General features: G+C 37.5%; 1 protein-coding gene across 2 annotated transcripts in view; it reads right to left on the reverse strand.

The window, feature by feature from the left end:
• PMEPA1 (prostate transmembrane protein, androgen induced 1) overlaps positions 1 to 23,434 on the reverse strand; it is a 516,880-nt gene extending 493,446 nt beyond the window's left edge. Inside the window, exon 1 of one of the 2 annotated variants that reach the window (XM_044090064.1) lies at positions 22,979 to 23,434. In XM_044090064.1, the coding sequence (XP_043945999.1) occupies positions 22,979 to 23,093 (115 nt within the window). In that variant the 5' untranslated portion in view covers positions 23,094 to 23,434. The remainder of the gene's footprint in view (positions 1 to 22,978) is intronic. The other variant, XM_044090065.1, reaches the window with a different exon arrangement.
• Between the last annotated feature and the right edge of the window lie 2,595 nt (positions 23,435 to 26,029).

Here is a 26,029-nt window from a genome sequence, read left to right on the forward strand (position 1 = left end):
TTTATTTCCGAATTCAATGAAAACCAATCAGAATGGAGTGGCATCTAATCCAGTGTGTCTGCCTAAAGTACTTGGGGGAATAAGATCCTAAAGCCAGCTATAACTCGAACGTCATTGGTAGAAAGCACACCAAATTATATCTATAGATTGCATCTCAGGAGCAGTGTCATAGATTCACAGGTTCATAAATTAGTACTAGGCTAACTGCCCTCATGGGCCATTTTAAGCCTAGCCAATTGCCCCATGTGAGAATTATACCCTGCACCTTGTGTTTCTAAGGTAAGCATCTCAACCATTATGCCAACCTCTCACAAAGTTTCTGCAATGTCAGAAGCAAATCTGTCTAACTCAGTACTATATATATTCTAATTCCCTTCCTGAATGCAGTGAAATATTGTCCTGATGGCTCAGAGGACAAAAAGGCTTACAGACACATTGAAGTCTTGACAGCCTCTACAGATCTGATAGTGTTCAGAGGTGATGTATTGCAGTGCAAAAGACATTTCAAGCAATGTTATTATCACTTAATTCATTAATATTCACCACTGTAATTGACACTTTCTCCATCACTTAACAAATCACACACTCTATTCTTCTGACACCATAAATAGATTATGAAAGCTTCTGCAGATAACTAGGAACCATTTGTGTGTGCATTTAGCCCTGTATGAATCACTCATGGCATGTAATGGGCCCTGCAGAATTGTTGAAAGCCAGCTACAGCAAGCAAGCAGCTTAGAGCCCAGTAAATGAATCATATTTCCCACAGCACTGGCCTACAAGACACCAGTTAGGAAACAAAGAAAAGGGAAAGAGCCCATCATGTCTTGGCAAAATGGTTTGATTCACAAGTTAAGACTACATAAAGGATGCTGATGTACTCTCTAAATCAAATACAAATTGGTATCAAGGCCCACATTGTAATCCATGCCCAGACTCTTGTTCTTAAAAGCATGAGTTAACACTCCTTTAATATACAAATAAAATAGTTGCAGAAGTACTGCAAAACAATAGTTCTCAAAGTCAAATGTAATGTTATATGCATGCTAATCAGACTTTCCAAAACAGCTGTAGTTCAGTGTCTAGATTTCAAAGTCCAAGTAAAGAGTGATTAAGTCTTTTAGTCTATCAAATTCTGAATAGCTAGAAATGTAGTTTTCAAAGCAAAGCAATCTGTCCTTGAAGTTGCCCAAAAATTAAGATTCAGATACCAGACTGATACTGGAAGATAATGTGGTTATGGTTTTAGTCAGACATTATGCAAAATGTTTCATCTACACTGGAGACCAAATACGTATGTGCCAAAGTGTATGACTTAGTGTACACCTCAAGACAAACTGAGAACAAGCTATCAGCAGCTTCTGCCTAGTCCTTGTGTTTACATGGGTACATCACCGGTGTCAAACACCTTATTTCACCTTTGAATCTCCCTACTGAAGTAAATGCCTAGTCTCCTCCCAGTTGCACTACACAATGCACATGGGTGTGCCCACCTGCAGCCTGCCCAAAAATATGCAGTTCAGCTATTTACTGAGGTGTCTGTGTACCACTACATTATGGCTCTGAAGGGTCTACACATCCAGAGATGTACTTTTTGTACAAAAGGTCTTGTTCTGGTTCTTAGGCCTACATGGTCTAGGCCTCCCTCATTACAGGATCTTCTAACCACATACTGGTCGACCAGACCTCTGGGCTCTGCATTCCAGGGGCTGCTAGCATATATGGCAGCATAGCTACTTTTACTGCTCTAACTTATTCATGGTTCTCTGCACAGATTTACGTTTAAGTTTTCAGGTTACGTCATTGCTTTGTTTTAAATGTTCTTTGTTACTGTATTTTTTAACTGTTGAACTAAGAATTATATTTTAGTGGGTACAGTCTTTGGGTTCAAGCACTTTAAATAAATTGATCTTGTAAAGAAGACTATTTTTGGTCTTAAGACAAAGGACACAGGTGCAATAGGTCTATTTAAAGTAATTTACCAACATTGTTTTGCATACCTTTTGCATGTGACATGCAACACTTACCACACCAAGAGACATCTTTCCTCTAGCCATTCACACTGTACATCTCCCAGTCGTTACTTATAACCTTTGTAAAATTACAGTTTTTTTACACTGACAAATCAAGGAGTTCAGATTACCTTTATCCCCCTACCCCATGTAGTGTAGACATATGGATATAGACAGTATCACTCATACAAGAAGCCCTTCAATTTAAGTCTCCAAATGCATCCCAACATTATCATTGTGTTGACACAGTTGGGTTAAATGGTCCAAAATATGTTAAGGATTGACAAGGAAAGAATGTATCACAGCACTTAATTCACCAGATGCCATGACGCAGAAATCAAAAAATCGCTTTGAGAATGGATTTTGGAATCTGATGTCTAATCTGTTATGTGCCAGGTGAAAAAAAAGAAGAAAAAAAGTGGTAGTTTTTATAGGAAAGCAGGAGTCAAATCAACTCTGCTTTGGCTTACTTATTATATGAAGAAAGTTATGAAGTAGACCCTGACAACTTCTCTAAAAAAAAAAAAAAAAAAGTCATACTAAGGCTTTCTTTTGTCAATTGTTTTTATTGAAAATTTTAACAAAACATTAATATATGGTAATAAAAACATTACAAAACAAATATACATAACTAAAAGAATAATAAACTAAAATAACCATTTACAATGGTGTCTGCTATAAAACAAAGCTTTTTAAACAGAAAAAGAAATGTGATGAGTAGTTGTGTTTATCCAGCAGTTCCTTGAATTTCAACCATATATTATATGAAGATGTGATTCTAGACGTTCTTGTCTTGATCACGAGAAGTTCAAGATAACAAATTTCAGTTGCCAAGTATACAAATTCCTTCATAGTATTGTAGTGTAGTCTGATTCTTCCAGTTCTTGGTGATAAGAAGTATCTTAACATTAGCAAGAAAAGTTAAGAGAGGGCACGACACAAATGGGAATAGGTGTATTAAATAAAATAAGAGATTTGGTCAGTATAAATTTATCATTAAAAACATACTGCAAGAGAGAATTCATATTATTGCAATATTTTTTTTTTTAAGTTTTACACAGTTGTAAATCATGTGCCGCCAGTCAGCTTTAAATAGTTTACATCCCCAGCACCATATGTCTTCATTAAACATCAATTCAGCTTTACGTGGTGTGATAAAAAAAAAAAGTTATATGTAAGAACTTCCAAGACAATATCCTCCACCTTAGTGATGAAGCGGTTTGTTTTGAAGACTGGAGTATTAGTTTTTTTGTTTTGTTTTTTTTTTTTAACATCTTTTTTTTTTTTTTTTTTTTTTTTTATTATTAAACATCTTCACTTGGGGAGTAATTAACAAGTCTGAAATAATCCCAATAGCTTTCTCTGTGACATTCTATTGATTTCTTTAGTACTTTATATATTTTAGATAGAAGTCCCTTTCCTATTGTATTCGGTCCTGGAAATGAAATTTTTAAAGGAAGTTATTGTAAGAGTCATCCGATTTGTTTTTCTTTTTATAAAATATTTACTAACTAATGAAATTTATTAGTAGCTATTTTAGCATTATATTATTTTGTTAAATTATTTTATACCAAATACCTCCCTGAATATCTTTCCATTTGGTATTATAACTGTTATTTAACCAAGACACAACTGTCTTAACAATTGAGGACAAGGAATATAACTCTAAATCTGGAAGAGCAATGCCACCCAATGTCCAATCTCTAATATGATGGTTTAAAGCCAATCTAGGCTTGTTAGGAAACCATAAAAATCTCAGAAACAAAGAATTATGGTCTTTGTATTTTTTTGGGAGTGGGAGGGATATAAAATTTTAGGAAGGATACTCATTTTAAAATTAAGGAAAGTATCTCTTCTATAATGAAAAAAAAAACATTCAGTTAAGACTTTGTTTTATGTAATAATCAGACAAGATTATCACCAAGTGATTTTATCATCTTTCACAGTGTATTTTCTTATCTATTTTATTAATATCATAATTAACAGGTACTATTTTAGTCTTATTCTCATTAAAACTGAGCCCCGATTTCTTCTGGAATATTTCTATTGCTTGGAATACTGTAATAAGAAAAATAATTGCAATCAGTCAAAATTAATAGGATGTCATCTGCAAATAATTGTGTTTTGGAGACTAAATCATTATTTATTAGTATGCCTGTGATGCCCCACCTCTGGGCCAGTAATCAAGGAGCCTCAATCCTCACCACTGACCCCTGTTGGGAACGTTCACAGGGAGGATAACAAGAACCCACACAGCATCTCCAGATACAGCTCTCTGCATCAAGCACAATCAACCACAATTTCCCTTAACAGCACACAGGAAACACAGTCAGTCTGGGGGCTGGTTCCTCTATCTTTCTCCAGAACCCCAATAAGACTCCCCAATGGCACAGCTACAGAGTAGAGTCCTTAGCCAGCGTTCCAAGCCATGTTCTACAACACTCTCCCTGACCAATCACTACTTTGCATCCCTGCCCAAGTAGCTGACACATGCAGTCTGAGATTTGATTTGCACACACACACACACACACACACACACACACACACACACACACACGAGAAAGGCTGGCACTGGTTTACTAGCTATGCCCTCTTTGCCCACACACACACACGGGAAAGGCTGGCACTGGTTTACTAGCTATGCCCTCTTTGCCCAGACTATTATGTAGTTATCGCTGCCACCAGAACCCCTCACAAGCTACTTTTAAGGCCCTTAAAAGGGTGTCCAATTTCACTGTGTAATATTAATACAATGGTAGTTTAACCAAGAGCAAGGCTATTAGAAGTGACCCACACAGTGTCACCAAATAAAATAAATAAATGTAAGCCTTATCTGACCACTGATACTTCCACCATACTGAATACAATATTTACTACATCATTATTTGTATACTGCTTAAATATTTCCCCAATATCCATAGCCTCCAAAATAGGCCATAACATTATACATGTCCCTACCAGTGCCTTGCATAATGGAAGAATGGCCTCAGCACCCTGACATTCATTTTACATCACACACTGTGCACCCCAGCATCTTACAGGCTTCACCAGCACCCCTTTACTTGACACAGCAGTACTTTGGTATTATATCACAGACTAAGTCCACTTAACAAAAAAAAGTTACCTTCCTTCCAAAAGGGGTTACATTTCCCTCCTGGGCCTTAGCCTCAAACACTTACACTTTCTACAGTCCCATCTATTTGTACAGATTTTTATTAAAATGACGCTGGGTTAAAGAAGTGAAACATAAACCATTAAATTACCTGGCAAGCACATGTGTGTCCCTATCCTCCCTTAGTAAAATGTCTCTTATAGGCTCATATGGTTAACCAAGAATTTTTGAAAGGTATCCACCAATCAGATTTTCATGACTTGAAATCATTTTGGTTGCCAAATATTTTGAACGATCAATAATACTCACCATGTCATGGAATTTAAATAAACACCCTTTTTCCTACAACCAGGAATCACAGCACGCAATAATGAGTATCTACAGAAAAATGTTTGCCTAATATGCTGACACAGCTTGTGCACAGACAGTTTGCTCACATTCAGCAATCTTGTTATACAGCTGCTTGTAGGTTTGGCCAGAATGAAGGCCTGGCAATCTACATCGACATTGCCACGAAAACTCACACACAGTCTGGATGATTATCCATAAGTCATTAGGATTCACCATTATCTCAGGAGCACTTCAAAGACCATGTTGGAACCAAAACCTTGCACTGTTATAACATGCACCGACAACCAATACATGAAAATAATTATACAGTGGAATATTACAAAGGTCAACAATCATAGCAAATTTTACAGGTACTAAATGTACAGTTGTACAAATAAAGGTTTACAACTAGGTAAATTAGATAGTGTGCACTTTGAAATTTATGTATAATAAAGCCATTTAATTTCTACCAGCAAATGTTTCTTGAATCTTAAATTACTTTCATGACAACAGTCTTGAAAGCACAGGCTACAATAAAATTTGCAGGTCAAGTACACTTGTTTGATGCATCTAGTTTGTTGTTGGGTGGTTAGCGTTAGGGGACCAATAGTGGCCCCCGCCCCTTTACAATAATTTTACCAGCTTCACATCATCACAAGTACACGCTCTCTTATAAACATGCCACAGTACACTGTAGCACCCAACTGTAAAGGGATTTCACTTCTGTCATTAACATGAAAGTCCTGTCCTGCTTAGAGCTGTACAACACATGACCCAGCAGCCCTTCCTTCATACAGGGATGCTACAAAGTGAGATCTTCAGAACAAAGTGAGATCTTCAGAACAAACGGTCAACCACTTCCATTAATCAAAATGCAAAGCTAAAAACACACACATTTGCTGTACTTCACATTTAAATGATTTAAAACTTCCTTATGCAGTATCACGTTTGATAGGTGGAAAGGTAGACGGATGTACAAGACACTTTACAGAAATAAGCTCATGAAAAGAAATCCCATTTGCTAAGTGGATAGGTGAACTGAGCAATATAGAGAAAATGATACGAGTGAAGCAAAACAAAGAATTTGATACAAAACAAAACAATACAAAACAATGGAACTAGAGTATAAGTACAGCCATGAAGGAATAGAATCTATACACGACTGCTGCCATCAGAGTACTCCAAAGCACAAGAAAGCTCAGCTCCTTCACCTGCATCAGCACTGAGCCAGGAAAGGCTGAGGGGGTGATGAACAGTGTATAAAAAACAGTGGGACAGAAACCTCTAGGAGCAAAACAGAATGCAGCACTGCACTTAACTTTAATTCTAAGACTTACTAAACTTTTCAAACTTCTCTGAAGTGATGTGATGGAATAAGTAGAACCTTTTTGTTTGAGTTCTGAAATGACCTATGCTTGGTGGCAGCAAAACTTAGCAAAAGTAGATAAAGTCCTACTTCCACAAGAAAAAAAAAAAAAAAAGGGTTTAAGCACATATTTATTCAATGATGGATGACAATGCTCTTCCATCGTTGAGTAAACCCTTAACTGGACTGATTTTTTTCCTGTGGTAAGAGAAATTTATTTTTGCTAAGTTTTTCTAAGTTAGCAGTGGCCAAGATTCAACATTCTGAATAGTTATAAATTCTGAAAATATTAGGAACTGACTATCAGGTACACCACCTAACAAGGAAACTGAACACAAAGGGGACTAAGAGAGACAAACAGTGAAGTGCAAAAGGGCAAAATATAAAGTGATGTAGCAAGGGGACCAGCAAATGCAGAGAGGAAGAAAAGTAGCACCAAAGGTCATCTCAGACAAAGGAAGAGAGCACACTCAAGACCAGCATGTGGGGGGGGGGGGGGTTACAAACACAGTGAATAGCAAGCTCAGCAAACAGAAGAAATAGGCAAATTTCAGAAAGAAACAGAGAAAGATGTACTAAAAGGTCTGTACATACCAGTTGTGAAATGGAATACATTTCCTTCAGCAATCTCCATGAGCAGCAATGATTTTCTGTGCACTTTTAGAGACCGAGATCTGAAGAAAAGAGTACAGCAGCCCTCATGTAATGGTCTCTATCCAGGACACGGTGTTCAGTAAAACAGCTGGCATCTGCACTTCAGAAATGGGTGCCATCCAAATGAAAAGTGGTGGTCATAAATGATTCAAAATAATGTTTGTATTCTAGTCATACAAACACTACTGTACACTTTAAGGAGACAATTTTGTCTGTATAGCATTACTGCATACATTGGGGAAGAACACATGCATATAAATAAGTTACCAACATAAAAAATGTGAAATGTAGATGGATTCAAAGAGAAACAAACATTCAAAAAATAAATATTATCAGCTGAAAGAGGAGAAAACAAATCAGAAAACTTGTGCTTAGATGGAGGAAACCATATCAAACCCCAGGAGGAAGGGTTGTGCAGGAATACTATGGGAATGAAAGAAAATGTGTGGCAATTCTAGACAATTATCAGTAAGGAACATTGGGTACAGGATGACAGAAATGACAACAAAAACAGGAATGCTGAATGATTCTTTACCAGAAATCAGAAATGGGACAATATCTACATACATTACCATGAATGCATGCACATGCTTTATAGAAGAAAAAGGATTGTTGCAGACTGCTGAAAACTATGCAAAATTAATAATTTTAATGAATTGTGCTTCTGCCTGGCACACCAGTAAATTAACATGGTTTAATGAGGCACAGTGAAAAGCAAATGTGTTCTTTAAGTAAATAGCTGGCATAAATGCAACAAATAATTACATACTTCAACATTTGGCAAAGAGAGGCATGATATCAGCGTATCCCAGTGGTGGTAGTGGCCACAGTATATATACTTCAAGCTGCAAAATGAGGAACACCATCTGCTGCAGGTCACACAAAAGTAGACACTGTACCGAATGCTCCAGAGCAACTGGCAAAAGTCCTATCCTAAAATGCATGGTTTAACCCAAGGCAAATAATGGCACAGGTCTGATTAACCATGTTAACTCTTCATGGGTGCAACTTGTCAAAGCCATTAAATTTGACCTATATGCTCATTTATTTACAAAAGCATAAACAGCACTGTGCTTTTATTATGTTATGCACCCATTTTCAAACACAGAAAATAAGTTCTACTTTCATTAGTGCTAATGTCTTAAATGGCTACACAATTTTCTGACTGGCATGTTGAAATATATAATTATTTAATTTATTTTACTGGAGACTATTGACCAGTTTGGAGATGTGGGAGGAAACCAGTGCACCACTTAGAAAACCAAAACGGACAAGAGGCTCCAACATCGATAATGACCAGAGACCAGGCTGAGCCCAAGACCATGGATGTGTGAAGCAAAGACCATGGATGTGTGAAGCAGACATCTTGACCACAGAGCCACCTTGCAGATTACAGAAGTTAGTTGATCACAGTATGGTTTAGGCTGAACTGGTTCAGCACTTTCAGGTAAAGGGTGTGCAGTCATGGACTATAGTCTGTGCAGTATACATGTATACATGTAAATCCCCTTGTGTTGTCTACTTTAACAGTCTTACTCATATATATTGTGTTCAAATTTTATTAAATCACTGTTCTCACTTTGCTAACAACCTGTACTGTTTACAACCTTTTCTGTAAACATGCCACATATCCTGGGGCACAGCTGAAACTAACTGCTGTGGGCCAAATACCCAAATGTATAAATAAAAATTAAAAAAAATCATTATAAAAGGGGTGAACTGAAACAAAATATCCCACCTCATTACATAGCTACATTTAATCACAGAATCAGGTTATCAATTTTTAAGAAATTACTTTTCCATTGTCCACTTCAAAACAACTACTAAAGATCTGAAGTGCCTCAAAGAAAGAGAACATTAAATTACTGCACACATAGAAGCCATAATCATCTAATATTATGTACACTAAAGAAATATAACAGGCAAAATCAATACACTAGCAGAAAGTGACCAATGTTTACTCTACAATAAAAGGAAAACTAAAAATATACATCCCATACAATGCACCACATAAAAAATACTAGAAAAAGTACCGAGTTCTCAGAATCTTAACATTTCAGAGGACATGACTAGCACTGAAACAAGATTATAGTCACAGATAGGTACATCTTGGCCCATGAACTAGTACATCAAGTGGCACACAGTTTGTTCTCAGATTGCATACACCATCAACTTCAATAAAGTTATACAGCTCGTTTGTTTCAGGCAGAGTCTGTGTTCTAAGAGTTATAAGGTACATAAATAACTTCATGCATCACTCTGCACAAATACTCAACTTAATATGCTTCCAGCAGCAATTGATACATGCTGACAGGCTCCTCACAACTCCAAAGCCCTAAAGGGGTGACACCAAGTAATATTTTATTGTGAAAAAAATATTTCTGACTGGAAAAAGTATCACATGGGCCAATTATTAAAGGTTGAAAAAATATGACCAAATTAAAGACTCTCTCTCCAATGAGGCTTCTTGTACCTTCTCCATTTCTCATCCTCATAACATCCCCCCCCCACCCCATGTCCTAGCCCACCCATCTCTAGATGCCTCTGCATAGTTACCTACAGTAACACAGCATGCCACCATCAGGGATGTACACAGATTTTTTTGAAAGGCAACACTTAAAGAGGACTACACAGCAGAATGCATGCACTATTGGGACAATGTTAAACCATTAAAAACTGGTTAATAATATCAAGACTCCTCTAAGTACGCAGCACTTCTTGCTTCGCAAGAATGGAATGTGCATAATCACAAACAGCTATTCTGTTCTACAATTACAGCTTCAACTTCCCAGCTGCAAAACCCAATTCTGACCTCTGCTTACTGTGCAGTGAACCGATATGCTTTTTCCATGTACTACTGCTTCCTTCATCTCCTAAAGACATACTGGTTGACTTATTGCTTGAAAATGTCCACGTACAAAGCTTCTATCCTTCCACCAAAGCTTCTATCCTTCCACTCCAGGATGAGCCACAAGAAGATCCACAGGGATCTATTCATTTACTTGGTTAGCAAAAGCATAATTAAAGAAACTCACAAAATGAATAAAGATGAACAGTAGTGACAAAGCAACTATACAAATGGTAGAGAAGGTAAACTGGAGAAAAAATACAGCCCTTAGTATGAAAAGTGGAAATGTAGCAAGTGTTACTGTGCAAGGATACATTCTAGTGTCACTTGCAAATCAATGTACTTTTTGTTGACAAAAGACAATAAAAGAAAAAAACAAGTAAAACAGATTATAGTAAAAAAGCAAGATACAACAAAGACAGTACAGAACTTTTTTTAAGTGTAAATATCTTCTCTTCTGAAAAACCATGCCCACCATCCTAGGTTTTGCTCTCTCAGAACTGAACTCTACTGATCATTCCTTTCCCCCTGAGTGTACAAAGAAGTTTGTTTAGTCTGTCTTGCTTCAGCTTCTGACGCAGACCCGCATCACTTTAATCACCAAAACAGCACAGCACTAAATGCTAGACAGATCTGTTTCTGTGTAGTCTATTTGCTCTTTTTAACAAAACAATACATACAATTAGAAAAAAAAAACATGAAAATAAGTAGTGCCTTATGTGGGTATTTACTCATGAAGGTATCGGATAGGAAAGAAAAAGTAATGAAGTGTTACAACTGCGTAAAGGGTGATAAGAGAAAACAGCAGATGTTACGACAGTTAAGTCCTCCATTAACAGACCTGCTCACAGGTGAGAAAGATAAACTGCGCTTCCCAGTGACTTAACAAGTAAGCAACTACTTAAAATGTTCTGCGCACAGATCGAGAGTACACCTTCATAGTAAGGATCTGTACATGGCTTCTGATGGACAGTACACCTTTACAGTAAGAATCTGTACATGGCTTCTGATGGACAGTACACCTTTACAGTAAGAATCTGCACACCATTTCTGACTGTCAGCACACCTTTACAGTATGAATCAGTACACAGTTTCTGATGGACAGTACACCTTTAAAGTAAGAATCTCTGCACTGTTTCAGATACACAGAGTACACCATTAAAGAAGGAATTTGTGCATTGAGACTTTTATCTGTGTAGCAAGAATTCTGTATAGCCCAGAGTGTAGACAAATAAGCAAAGATTATAGATAGGGACAACTGCAAAGCTGTAAATAACACAGTTTAAGTTATTTTGGCAGTCTTGCAAATGAAATTCCGCTATCATTTATTTATTCTGCTCCTCAGTAGGCACTCTGTTTAAGTACTTACTGCCATCATATCACGTCAGTGGTGAAACAGGTAGCACACACTTTGGTGCTGGAAGACCAGAAGGCTGGGGTTTTATTCCCACTCCAGGAGAATGGACTGCTGACACTGCAGTACAACATTAGGGGAGGGTGCTGCACTCCTGAATGTGTCATCCTTCAGGTAAGGCATAAAACTGAGGTCCCATCTGCTTCAGTTGGTAGCAGCTCAAATGGATGCAAAAGATCTAACGGCAATTATCAAAAAGACTGGGGGAAGTTCCCTGATGCTCTGGTCAAATTTTCCCTAGAAGTAAAAATACCACTTTGGGCCTCCCATTCTAAAAAAGTTCACTGGCCTAGTGGGACAAAATGAATGAATGAATGAATAAATACACAAATAATCCTGTGCACATGGTTATCTCCCCTCTACAATGTAACTGTATGCATTATATCAAAGCAAAAGTAATGTACATGAAATAACTGGCATCAGAAATAACTCAAATGCTAAATACACATAGTGACACCTGGCTGGTTAAGAGGGTTGCTGTAAAATGTGATTAACATGTCTAGACATTTGCAGATTAACAGACCTGTATAATCAGCTACATTGTACAACAGACTGTCAAAAAAATCTGTAAAGCAACAGACTGATTAGGTGTGTGACTTGTGTCACCTCCTTCAACATTCAGATTTCGTGCCAACACGATTTTCATGGTTTACTTACTTTATTTACGTACCTCACTTTGCTTGCATGTTATGTTTTTGTTCTGACTGCAGCCAAAAGAATTTAACCAAAAACATTTTGAATATGCCCTCATCCTGATACAGAAGACTGCCAAGGAAAAATGCATTCCCTGTGCATGCAGGTGCTCCAGACAGTGTGCTCTCTAATGAAGGTTTCTCATGCAGAGACTTGACTGTAACATGTACGATGCACTTACTGTATTCTGCTGATTTCAAAACAGAAGAGTTTTTCACAATTCAGTGAAGGCAAAAGCAAATGCATTTTGCATATTACTGGCAGGGAATACTACGGCTTGCAGGGAATACTACAAAAATATTTGCAGGCCCATAGAGCTACGATTTTGATATTTTCATCCTAAAACATTGATACTTTTATTGCCTATAAAGGTGTATTAACTGCAAAATGGATGCACAAAGTTAGCCTTTACCAACCTCCCCCACAATTTGTATATTTTAATAAATTCAGAGGATCGTCAATTGCCACACATACCAATAACTTGTACACCACCAGTCCAACTTAGCAATAGTATAAATACCACCAAATTATGAACTAATGACACAATCATAAAATATGAATTTTACTACTAAGGTTATTCTCAGAAAAAAAAAAAACATACATGCAGCCATGTTCTAAGCATATTAAAACAGAAACAACTTTGACTATCTACATAAAGTCAAGACAGCTGAAAGTCTTATTAGCTACAAACCCTAATAGTTTTGGAGTAGCTGCATAAATTAGACATAGATTCTAAAGTCAATGAAGTTTTTTACATTTATGCTGGAACTCTTATTTCCAGGTTTCTTTTTTGCTTGCTCCACAATGAATGTAAGTGTTGAAACAAAATACTCAAAGTGAAACAGAAGTAAACAAAGAAGTCACAAAGTGCTCTTGCAACTTGCCTTACTTTCTGGTCCTCTATTTAAATGACAATCTGATAAGCTGTTCATGAAACGTCTAAATAATCATGTCTGAACTACATCTGCAACAGACTGGCAGAAGGTGTTTAAAGGCCACTAAGTGACCTCAGATTTACCCATGCAGGCTGGCCTCTGAAAGTCCCATTACCCAAGTGAAGCTCCTTAGGGCAAACAGCTTACTCAAACACTTAATCACAGCACGGTCTAAACAACTACTAGACTTCAAAATTAAAATACAATCACGGCTAGAAAAAGATGGAGATGACATGCACAGGACAGACGTCCAGACAAAGATTAGCTACCTGCACAGTTTTAGTTACTGGACAAGAGTTACACAGAGAATGACACTGATCTGCAAGTAAAACTGAACAAGGAAGCACAATAAAGTTTGTTGAAAGGCCTGTCATAGTAGAAATGTTACATACAAATAACTCTTGACATTCATTCTATAAAACCAAGCCAAGAGAGCTGCAGTTGTGGTATTTAAAGCATGCTATTCCAGTTTTTCCCTTTCCTCAGACAAAACATCCTGGTTAAACATTGTGTGTTATGTCTGCATTATCTAGTGGCAGTTATCGAAGTATTGGTTTACTGTTCCTTGTACTGTATGAAAAACAGAACAGCTGTGTGACCAACACATGGTTCAGCAAGACAGACAGTCACAAGATCACATACAAGAGTGGCCAATATGTAACTCAAGTAGACTTCCTCCTCCTAAGGAAACAATACTGGGGTAGATGATTGCTAAATGTTCCAGAGTGAAACAGCTGGCCCTAACATAAACCACTGACTGTCAAAATCAGGTGCAAACAGTATTCAGAGAAAGTTGAACAAGGCATCAGAGGTCCTCTATCAGCTTCTGGAAAGTGGCTCAGTAGATGGTATAAAGAAACTACCATCTGGTTGCAAGACAAAGACAAAAAGATTAAGATAGTCTGACACCCTTCATAAAGGGATGCCAGCAACCAGTCCACAGGTCAAAGGCAGATGGAAAGAGTATTTCCAGCAAATTCTGAATGAAGAAAACCCCACAGCAGTAGTACTGCCCCAAACACAGCCTACAATGAAAGAAGAGGAGGAGCCAGTAAGATGGCAGATGAGCATTCGGATTCAGACCAGGATGCAACACAACTGATCCAATGTTTGCAGTGAAACAGATAGTTGAGAAGCAAGAGATGGGGAAATACTCCAACTGGGCATTCTTAGACTTGGAAAAAGCATATGACAAGGTCCCAAGAAAGATGATTTGTGCAGTCTTGCAGTTGTTTAAATTCTCAGAAATACTGGTAGAATTAGTGCAGGCTATGTACAATGACTAGTATGAACAGGGTTCAGCTATAAGCCCACTGCTGTTCATACTGGTCAAGGACTACATTAGCAAACAAGTCAGAGAAGACAGATAAGCAAAGTTGCTGTATGCAGAAAATGTGGTATTACAGATACTCGGAGCAAGAACTTCTGCAGAGGAAAGGGGAATGGAATGCAAAACTGAAGGCACGTGGGATGAAACTAAATACAGATAAGACAGCTGTAATTGCAGCAAATGGGGAAATCAGGAGAAACTGATAAATGAGAGGGAAGGGAAAATAGTGGAACAGATTAACAACTTCAAATATCTGGGAGGGGTGGTTGAGAAGGGAAATCTGAATGAGGTCAAAGCTAAAATCAGTAGTGTATGACAGAAGAATGCCAAAGAAGCTAAAAAGTAAGGTGTACAAAACAGTGGTGTGATCAGTACTACTGTATGGTACAGAAACTTGAGCAGTAAAGGCAGAGCAACTGAGGAAGCTAGAGGTGATGAAGAAGTGCCTGAGATGGGTAGTAGGAAGTAAACTGTGGGGCAGACAAAGAAATGAGAACATTAAGCGCAGATGCTCGAAAAGTGCCACTTGCAAGACAGATCAAAAGGAAAAGTTTATGGTGATTCTGGCACATGTGCAGAACAGTGAATTACTATCTGGTGAAGAAGATTTGGGACAGACAGGAAGAGGGAAAGACAAAATAAGAATCCATCCACCTCTTTGCTGGATGTTACGTGAGATGAGACTTGCAAAAGTCAGACACAAGTGTCACAGACCATAGGAGAGTGGCACTGAATAGAGAGAGATGGTGACAGATGACAAGACACCCCAATCTCATGTAGAAAAATGGGAAAAAAGGAGTTTGATGATGATTAGTACTTGCTGTTGAAAGAAAAGGTAAACTGAAGATCAATGAACTATATACACTTCACATAAGAAAGCAAAAGCACTCTGTCTCTACATTTTATCTGTGTGTTAGTTTAAGTCATACAATTATTTGCTCCTTGCTAATACTGACCCTCATGATGTACTTCCAACTTCTAGGATAGCACAGTAAGTTAGGCCATGGATGAATTTGTGGAGGCCTATCAAATAACCATCAAGGTTAGTCTTGAGAGATGAGAGACTGTCACTCCTTTTGAACTATAAGGGTAGTTTATTCCAAAGTTGGGGAAATAAATCTGTCCCTCCAGTGAAACACTTGATAGCTAAAGGAATAAAAAACTTTGCTCTAGGGGTGAAGATCACTACCCTGTCAGAATGCACTTCTTCAGCCCAATGCACCTCCTGTTCTAGCACATCTTGCTGCATTCTGTCACCAACTTGTAGACTGTTTTCTAGTTTTTTTTTTTTTTTGCAAATCTTTAAATATCTGTACCACTCTATTTTCTGTTTACTGAAAGTCATATTTGAAACAAATGATGTACCAACACTAAGTGGGTCACAAGAATGCAGTTTTATAATAAATGATTCAGTAAAATTACTGTGGATGTGGGTGTGTAAGTGGGGTGCACAACCCAAATCAGTTGAGAACCCAGGGACCTGGATTGTGCTCTGGAACACTTACTGTCCAACTTCTTAATTTCCTCATTATAATACTATATTACAGTAATGAGTTAATAAGGATCACCAAGTACTCTCCAGTTTTGCCATTACTTGTTAAGTATTCCTTGGTCACTATTCCCAAAAAAATTGCGTTTGTCCCTTGCAGATCTTATCCGATTAGAAATCGGTTTCAGAACATCTCGGGTGGCAGACTTCTGATGAGTCACAAACCTTGCTGAAAAACACTCGGCAACATCCATGACAATGTTTTGTCATACTGTCAGCCCACAACATTGCCAACTACTTATGCTTCGAGTATCCACTAGTTTAAGCTGGTTATTACTCTGGCTGATGGACAAAAGTACTATCCTCACCCTGGTCCCAGCTACCTAAATGACAAAGAAAAACAACAGCCATACCAAATGGACAACTGAATTTCTGCTCTAAAAATGCTTGGTTTGTCACAGCTTTGGTTATTGTTCATAGGTGTTTACTAGGCTAACAACCACAACATCCTTTTTTAAGTCTAGCCATGTATCCCAAATCTCGGACAAATTCTGGTACCCTTGATAAGTGTAAGACAGTTGTCATCTTTGTTGCTTACCAACATTAAACTACATTTGTGCCTTCTCAGATCACATGACGTACGAAGGGAAAAAGAATGGATGCGACTCAAGCCCACCACATTAAAAGGAACTACATCTAATTAAATCATGACAGTTCTGCAATATTTTCATACAACAACCATCACCATGTAATGCCTCAAACTCATTGGACTCAATGTCTCAGTACCATGTCACGTGGAAGCTGTGAAGAGCCAAAAATTTCAAATGACTTATCCTAATCATAATACAGCAAAACATCCAGCTGTATTATTTTCATTCAAAGTGAAACATAGCTTTCCAGTAGATACAGTGCTAAAATAAGGAGGCAAGCTATTTTCCCTAAACTACTGAAGGGTTAACTTAAGTTCAGATCTATTATACAAGGGGAACTGGTTGACACTGAAAATTCCAGCTTAGCAAATTCTTCTGCCAAGGAACTAGACAGGACATCCCTCTGGAAACCTTCCTTACTGCATGGCTGAAGTGTGACCATTCCTCCATCTTGGAACAAGTGATGATCAAAGTCACAGTAGTCTGAAAACAAGATGGCGGGCAAGCCCAAGACAACATAAAATGTACTGCAACACTGCTACACATCATAAGAAGAAACACAATATAACTATTTGGATTAGTTTCATGTCTGTCTTCCAAAATGCTAAACAAACAGGTTTCTAACACAGAATCAAATTTTATGCTTATGCATAAAATTTGAAACACACTATTCTGCATGATGTTTAATATTAAATTTCTTCATCCATATAAGGAAACTTTTTCCTACTGCATCAGTTCTATGAAGTTACATCTACAATTAATGCATTTTTCATAATTCATAAAAATTAGAAATCAGGAACACTACAATTGGCATAATTAAGAAAAATCAACAGCACTGGATAACTGTCATATCCTTTTAAGTGTTTAACAGATGAAAATTTAAAGTTAGCTTAAAATGTACTCAGACATACTGCTGTTCATTTGATCTCTCTTTACCCGCCCATCTCTTCACCTCCCTGACCCGCCCATCTCTTCACCTCCCTGACCAACCTGTACCCAGAAGTGAGTGAGAATCAGTTTATGTGACAAACCAGATGACTAAACTGACAGGACTGTGTCAGCCAAACCATTCGGTAATTAAAGTGATCAGCTACAAGGCAAAACTCTGAAGTGTCTTTAAATGAGACAACAGATAAAAGAGAGATGAAACAGTTTTTAGTTTGCAGTTGCCTTCTACATATTTTTTAAAAATATATTTAAAAAGCCCTCCCATTCCTGTGCATACAGAGTACAAGCATTCAGTCACTGCTACACAGCTGCTCTTAACATGTAGCAGAACCACACACAAACACACTAATACAAATGTCTGACTATCATATACCAGACAGAACTTATTTCACTATAAAGTCAACATTAATGAATGAAAAAAATGCAAGGACTATAAAAAGACATCATGAGGACTACAAATATAAATACATTAAACTATGATAGCATATGAATAAAAAAGCAGCATACATAATAGCAAAAACGTGCATACATACATGCAGATATATGTACATTTACATGGGTGTTTCTCACTTGGTTGAATGACAAATTCGTCTAAAGCCAGAAAAATTATTGAAATTCAGTTTAGTTGAATGACAATTTGGCAGAAAGACAAATTCAATGATTGTGGCATACGTACATATAGTTCAGTAATGCACAAGTGGGAATATATAAAAAGTGCAAATCTACACAGTTATGTAACTAGGGTTATACTAAGATGTGTGGGGATGTAGGAGGCCTTGTCCTCCTGAAAAAAAAAAGAACTGTTTGAAACACTTTTGCCTTCATGTTTTTGTTTGTATCGTGTTTGTTATTTTGAATTAGATGAAAGCCAATTTTACTAAAACACACTTTAATCATGTTTTGACTGGGTGACGGTTCTTTAAATGAAACGGTCATTCAACCAGTTGTCCTGTACTCATTTACATGCCCTTATTCACAGTTAAACAGAGACGCCTTTATACATGTGTGCGTGTATATTTGTATACAAGCATATATATATATATATATATATATATATATATATATATATATATATATATATATATATACATACATACATACATATACACACACACACACACACACACACACACACACACACACACACACACACACAAAGATAAGAGTCTTTGAATGGTATGAGTGGTACAGGTACACCCTTCCAAAAAAAAAAAAAAAAAATGTGCAATAATGGAATCACCAGGAGGGGTGAACAAACAGTAGAGGGTGTTCCATAGATCTTTTTCACTGCTCAACACAAATACCTTTCACATTCCATCACAGTAAATTACACATTAAAAACTGCACTGTGCACTTGTTTTAAATATTTTTCAGTAGACGTAACAAAAAAGAACGAAAGAACAAAACGCACAATAAATAAATACAAAATGCAAGTACAACAGAATACCTACAGTAAGAACAGTACACATTAAAACCAAAGTTATTATGAAAGGCTTTAACGTGGTCATTTCGACATGAAAGGCTTAACATAATCATTTCGACAGGAGTTTTATGAAACTTTACAGTCTGACAAGCTGTTGACTGCTGCCACACAACTACAAACGGTGCTAAAGCTGTTCTGCTAAGCATCTGTAATGTATGCTACCACAGCAGTCAGCACAAGAGAGGCTGGATAGTTATTTGTGCAAGAACAAATACAATTTTTTTTAACAATTCCAAGTGGAAATATGACAACTTTACACCAAATTATATTTAAACTGCAACAACAAAAAATAAGAAATAAATAAAAATTATAATGAGACCTTTTTGAAGAAAGTACCTTTACCTTTCAAGTGCAAAATATGTGCATCTTAGCCACCCTCTTCCATTTAATGACAGACACACAAAAAATACACGAGCATACGCAAATAGGTATGTGACTACATTACACAAACACACGCACTACATATTAAGCAATCACTAAGTTTTGATGCTAACTATTAATTTTTAAATGACTTTCCTCTAGACAAACACCTAAATGGAAACATTAGCCCTATTCTCACAAGGGTTGAATTGTTGTGTATTCCACACTAAGTTACAAATACTTGTCAAATAATATTGTACTGCCTTCACAATTTATGCCCGTTTTAAACCATCACTTTTTGCAGTGTTATTTATCTTAACATATGCATTTTGTGAACTACAAACCCAGCTGCCTGTGTTGGTATATTGCCTTTCCCCAACACTACTTTCTGTGCCTATCTCCTACACTACTTTCTGTGTAATACTGTCTCTCATGCTGCCCTTTCATGACATGTGCCATTATCACCACAGCATTTCTTTATTCACACAAGTACAAAGGGATCAATCCATTTTCAGGCATCACATCTTAGAGCAGATTGCATACAAAGCTGCACTCCTTAACATACATTCTTAGAAAATCAACAAAGCCTCTAACCCATCCCATTTATACTTTTGATTTGTCCAACAGTGCCCATATATGTCACATAAAGAACATCTAGAAGTAATGCAGGCTGAAAATACGCACTATACAACACAGGGAATGTGCAAAAGGCAAGAAATTGTTTTCTTAAACGAATATTGCACACCAGTCTCAGAATAATTTAGAAGAAAGTCTCAAATATTCTTTCAAGTATCGGAAAAATATTTTGTTAAAGTTTAATCTTATGAAATGCAATGCTAAACTAAATCAAAGCTAAATGCACATGCTCCCCTTCATCAAAATAAAGATTTCTATCAAATATACCACATACTAATTACTCTAAACCGTCTCTTAGAAAACTTTCCTAATCCAGTTATTTTTTTCAGTATTAAGCACACAAAGTGGTGGTATACATTCAAAAGAATGCATACAGCTAGTGCACATAAATTTGTTTAATTTTTCCTGTTTTTTATTAAAGTTATTTATGGAAGGACTTCAGCTTCATGAGTAAGTATGATGCTCACATGAACTTCCACTGTAAAAGACGCATTTAAACTCTCAAAATTAAATAAATACAATTTAATAGTTAAACCAAAATTTTGTCATAAAGTGACTGCTCAGTCTTGAAAAAAACAACACTGCCACTACAAAAACGGTATTTCAATAAAATTCCATCTCCGGCATTTTTATTAATCTATCATAAGATCCTGAGGACATTTTTTTTTATTAATTCTTATTACCCTGTTCTTAAATCATGCACTGCTGTTCTTGGCATCCACGCACTTCATTCTCTGACGGCTTAGCCTCAGTGTAGAAAGTATAATGAGGAAAGGGTGAAAGAAAACTGAGTGGGTATGCAGGTCTTGGATGAAGGAAAAACTCCACTTAGAACCAAAGAATGACCAAGCAAATTGCCTCTAACCATTTCAGGGTATATTCTGAATGGTGTGTTTTATTTCAAATATACAGGACCACTGAAGAAGGGGATTATGAACACATTGAAAATAAATCACTTTCATTGTTTTTAAAAAAGATTTCCATTCTTGCTGTTAAAATAGTCTTTCTACCAGGCATTCTGAAATCAGTAACAGAATAACTATTTCTGAACCTATGACTTGAAATTGTGGGGCCTGTGCATAATACTCTTCCGTGTTATCCTCCTACTAAATGCTTAAAAGGGAAGGACTAAAATTTTAGGGTATTGTGCTATCTGGTAGCGTAGCAGCAGTATGAGAAAGCGATTCTTTGCAGCAAGACTTCTACGGCCTATGATTTCCCAACTTGGTCCTGCCAGACCTACGTGCTGCATTTTTAACATTCAGTAACTGGCATCTGCACTACACCACACATCTTCTGTTCCACCAATGACCCCCCCCCCCATTGCTTTGTCTGTGATCTATAAATCTGTCACTATGTAAATAAGAAAGTTTCCAGACAACTCTGACATCATGCAAACATAACAGAAAGGTCAGGAGATGAAAAACACTGTATTGAATAATATTGTATTACAAGACAGTAAAACTGCCAATTATTTATCCAGCGTATCTCAACAAACAGTTCAAAAATATTTCAGTGATACTACAATTCTATAACCTTGACTGGATTCCGTTATGTAAGAGACTTTCCCCTCTTCAGATTAAGTGTGTGAAAATGGTACACAACTGTGTCAGAAATAACTACACCTCTTTGGTTTTTTGAAATATTCTTTATTCACTGCTGCAATAAAATGTTTGAGATGGATGTTGTAACACAGTGTCATTGTTCAAGGCCTGTAATTTAGCATGAAGCTTTTTTTTTTTTGTTCCCTAAAGCTATAAACTACTGCACATACTTTCAGCTAATCTAAATCAATAAGCCAAAGACTGCCAAGGAGTTCTTCTCATGCAGTGGAAGGGCACTGGAAGCACCCGAGGGGGCCAATATAGTCTCATACAAAATACGGCACATGATCACCTTGACAGTCCAGTTTCTAAAACTGCAGTGCACCCTTCCTCCTTCTCCTCAAGGTGAATTCTCCCTCATAAACAGTCCTTCACATTTCATACACCTGGAATCAGTTCCCACAGACAACTGGGCAAGGTGCCAAAAGCCAAGCTACATAGAAACACTGTTCCTGATTCAAACTAGGAAGTGACAGAGTGGTAGAGACGGTAGTCAACATAAAAGTTCTTGTGTTACCATGAAATTTTAAAAATAGGAAGTACATAAATATACTACAATGCATAAGTTAACCAAGTAACAATTTAATACAGTCATGAACCCCTGAGCCGTGTAATTTTCGCAAGAGTAAAATCTAAAGCACCCTTTACTAAAATATATACGGAGGAACATCGTCAAGCCCATGTAAAGTAGCCAAAATGCACCGCGTTAAAACAGACTGAAAACTGTCACCCTAGAAGCAGTATCTGTAATTATACTATAAACTCTGAAATCATTAGCATACGACAGTTGGGAAGAAAAAATATAGCTTAGGTTTGCCTGGTAAAAAGTTATAAGTCGGATTGGTAAGACCGAAGGTAAGATCCGCATCTCCCTCGCAGAAAATCTAGCCCAAGGATCTGATTTTTTTTTAAGTAACAGAAAGTTTGTCACAGACCATTACCCAACTCAAGTAATTAAAAAACTATTGTCGGGACAAAGAAAAGCCATCCAGTGACAGCTAATCAGGGCACAGCAGTTACAGCGAGGCACCAGATCTGATGTAGTTCAATATATCAAAACCACAGTAAGAAAAGACTCCCACAGCATTAATCTGAAAAGCGAGTCGGTACTTACAGATCTCCATAGTCGGAAACAAAGGCTGTTTGCAGTTACATATGCAGGAGACATTGGGCTGAATGGCTGAGGCGGCTGCTTCTGCTGTGCTGTTCAGACCCATCAAGTTGTACATTTACCGATGAGGCAACAGAACGGGGGGGCGACGGTGAAGTCTCGAGTCCAGGAGCTTGCCACTTTCGGACAGTCGATACCAAGAGCTATCTAAGAAAAAAAAGAAATACGGTAATTTGGGGGAGAGGGACGGGTTTTCCGTCCCGAACTGGCGGACCGGGAGGAAGGTACGGACAGACCACCGAGTTGCTATACTATACTTTGTTTCTCTATCGCTCGCTGCTGCTCCTATTGACCGAGCCCAGCCGCTTCCTTCCCCCTCATTCAAGTCCAAGGCGTCTCAGCCGCTCCGCGAGCACCCCAGACAGTCGTGACGTCAGCGCCAGACGGAGACGAGTCCCGCCCCAAAACTATGCCAACTGCGAAAAGAGCAATTAGTAAACAGTGACAACTCTGACATCCAATGGGCATTAGAACAGCTGAAGGGCGGAGCTACAGAATGCAGAGTATTAAAGGTACGGAATCCGAGGACAGCTGAAAGCTTAATTTTCTCGTGGACGGGGTTTCTTGGAAAAATTAGATAAGTTGGCTGCGAAGCAAGCATTTCGTCATTCTCAGAGAGCTTCTTCGTCCCGATCGGATCAGACGAAATCGTCCGTAATGAATTATCTCTATTCTGCTGCCCCGTTATGCTACAGCTCACAGTTGTTAGATACGATTGCCATACTATGCCGTCTAATTTAATTCCACACCATTTGTAAAACTTATCTAAATGACTACAGGAAAGTTCAGCATATCTATTAAGCACACTTAAATTGTTGGCAGCTGCGGCTTTTCATGCATTTACTCTTCCACATGCATACTCTCGTTGAGGTAGAAAGAATGACCGACGAGTACGAATGTAACCTTGTGGTTATGTTTGTATGTCATCCTAAACGATATCTCTCAAACTCTTAGTACAAGAAATCTGGACAAAGCCTAAAATAATGGGGGACAAAGGCCCACAAATAAATGATTTTTAAATATTGCTTTTATAAACTTAGAAAGTTGCTAGAATAGCAGGATTTGTGTTAACATGCATTTTTTGAAGGATATGAAATCTGAAATTAAAATATATGCCAATATCTAGACTTCAGTCCCTAGCGATTTGCTGGAAACCACACATTTTATGAGGAACAGGCTCAAAATAAGAGGCAAAGATCTGGACATTCTGCAAAAATCTACATATATGAAACTGCGCTGCTTTCGTGAACCTCGGGTATATCTCTAAGGTAAAGAATTGGGGGACATAGGGCCAGAATCAAGAACAGATTTTAAATATTTATTTTATAAACATTAAGTTAATTTCGAGGTTTGCATTTGCATGCACTTTCCTTAAGACATGAAGTCTGCAACTCTAGTAGTAATTACTTGTGACTTTAGTCCTCAACAGTTTGTCAGAAAACCAAAACTTGGGGAGGAACAGATCAAAAACACGAGGCATAAATCTGGACGACCTGCAAATTCTGGACAATTGAAAGGTATTTCACTCGGGAACAGCCGAAGAGCGTTTCACTGGCAGTGTATGGAGCAACATCTATGTTTATATACTTTGCAGGTTGTTGAAGAATTGACACATAAGACTTCTTGATCTGACGATTAGTTCTCGTGCCTTTAGTACAACAAAATAAAATATTCGGTGCTACCTCACAATAACCCAGTAATTATTCATAGGGAAAGCAAGAAGTCACGGTTATAAGGAATAAATTAAGGCATCGCTTGCAGCACAAGACGATGTGTTTAAATTGTTTTCAATGAAATTGTCGCAGAGATATAAGTATACGTAAAGCATAAAATACATTTCTCCATTTCCTAAACGTCTTCTGGGAGGTTGGCGGTGGCAACATTTTTTTACAAGAACGCCATTCAACACAACAGCAAAATATAAACTGAGCTAACGTAACACCCGCCATTCAAAGTTCCCCATCTGTTCCACTTTACAGAAACTGAAAACTTCCCCCATCCTAAAGGTAGTCTCTGTTGTGATTTTGTAAACTATGAAATCACTGGCATGCTACAGCTGAACATAAAATTTAATTTGTAGAGCTTGGTAGAAAGTATGAACAAGCCAGACTTTTCAATTTCCAGCAACAGTGTCCAGCTCATCTTCGGGGATCTCCAAGCATTCCCAGGCTAATTGGCCGATATAATCTCTCCTGTATCTTGGGTCTTCCTTAGCACCTCCTCCCCCACGCAGTCAGCTGTGCCAGGCATACCAACTCCAAGAGGCAGAAGATGTGCACACTCATTATGTTCCCAAACCATTTCATCTGTTTCCTCTTGATCCTGAAAGACCTAAGACTCTACGCCCAAATACTCACTCTGCCATGGACACTGAGCCCACCAACCTGAGAAGAAACCTTATTTCTCAAAGTCAAAGTAAACTTTATTATCATACAGATCAACACAGAGGAAAAAGTGGGTATCACTGCACAAATTTTCGATACTCAGGCTCGTACCATAAGAATGACAGTTTACAGAAGGAAGATAGATTAAATTAACAAAAATTTAAATAGTAAAAAATCAAACTACGATACTAAAAATAAATACCCACAATCTCATCCATCCATAACCCTCAGTTCACAACCATAGACAAGAATACGGATGCAGACACACCAGGAAATGATAGATTCATAGCAATATGTTAACCATTGTCACAGAAGAAGAACTCTTGAAACGTAAACTAATAGTTCAGATTAGGATGGTAAGAGAAGATGTTCTTTTGGTAGATAGAGAAATAATATTTTGAGCTTATAGCATGCTAGAAGGAAAAGAAAATATGAATACTTTGGAGAAAAGGGCAGAAAAAGCAGAGAAAGAATAGAGGGGATTGAGATGTGATTAATGTGATTATGTTAAGTTTGGCACAGATAGAAGTTTGTAGCCAGCGACTCCTGGGGAAAAGTTTCAAACATCCTTTCCATTTGTCTAACTGAAAATTGAACGTTTGTTAAGGTT

This window comes from Protopterus annectens, chromosome 12.part0 (genome assembly GCF_019279795.1).
Source record: "Protopterus annectens isolate FY-2018-M chromosome 12.part0, PAN1.0, whole genome shotgun sequence".
Taxonomy (NCBI): domain Eukaryota; kingdom Metazoa; phylum Chordata; order Ceratodontiformes; family Protopteridae; genus Protopterus; species Protopterus annectens.